Here is a 743-nt window from a genome sequence, read left to right as displayed (position 1 = left end):
GATATGATATCTATATTTTCTTCATGCAATGCAGTTATGCAAGAAGTTATCAAATGATCTGGGTGTTCCTCCAAGGCAAGCATTGCTTAGCTCTGAAATGAATTAGAAGCTAAGATAATACGTAGGTTATAGCTACTTGTAAGAATCAATTGTAAAATGCATTATAGATTTATAGTTAAAGGGTTAATGAAACACAAATATGTTAATATTGTAATAGCACCAATTTTGAGCTTAGGAGCGTTGAACTGCTTATGATGGCATTTCTATGTAAATATCAATTCTTAAAAAGAATGTGAAATTCAATATCCTGTCTGCGTTAGTTCCATTTTTTTTTCTTTTCTTTCCAATTTTCTCTTTTTAAACCAAAACTTTCACGGTCCTGCCTGTGGTAAAAATCTTACCAAAAGGTGTATAGTGTATAACTGTATACTAATAATCAAATAAGTTATGTTCCCTTCAACTATAAAATGTAGACACTAGAATAAATAATATTAAACTAGCCATTATAGTAAAACTAGTAAATTAATACAGGGCCATATATTAACAACAATGGAAGAAATCTATGAAAAATTATCAAAACAAAGAAACCGAGTGTTTTCAACGTACAAGCACTATCACTCCCAAGGCAAATAAGTATTTGAGTAACTTATCCCATGATTTTAACAAGGGTGTAATGCCAATTAGTAGTTTGGTAAACATACAAAATGTGCCTACTGAACAAATTCTCGTAGTGATCCATGGCA

The 743-nt window shown here is 30.8% G+C and overlaps 1 protein-coding gene across 2 annotated transcripts in view; it reads left to right on the top strand.

Annotated features, from left to right (window-relative positions):
• Nucleotides 1-319, top strand: part of LOC107635498 (CBL-interacting serine/threonine-protein kinase 1) — a 5820-nt gene extending 5501 nt beyond the window's left edge. The window contains exon 12 of one of the 2 annotated variants that reach the window (XM_016338988.2): nt 32-319. In XM_016338988.2, the coding sequence (XP_016194474.1) occupies nt 32-106 (75 nt within the window). In that variant the 3' untranslated portion in view covers nt 107-319. The remainder of the gene's footprint in view (nt 1-31) is intronic. The other variant, XM_016338992.2, reaches the window with a different exon arrangement.

Source organism: Arachis ipaensis, chromosome B01, assembly GCF_000816755.2.
Source record: "Arachis ipaensis cultivar K30076 chromosome B01, Araip1.1, whole genome shotgun sequence".
Taxonomy (NCBI): Eukaryota; Viridiplantae; Streptophyta; class Magnoliopsida; order Fabales; family Fabaceae; genus Arachis; species Arachis ipaensis.
Note: the sequence above shows the minus strand (reverse complement) of the source record. Positions and strands in the feature narration are given on the sequence as shown.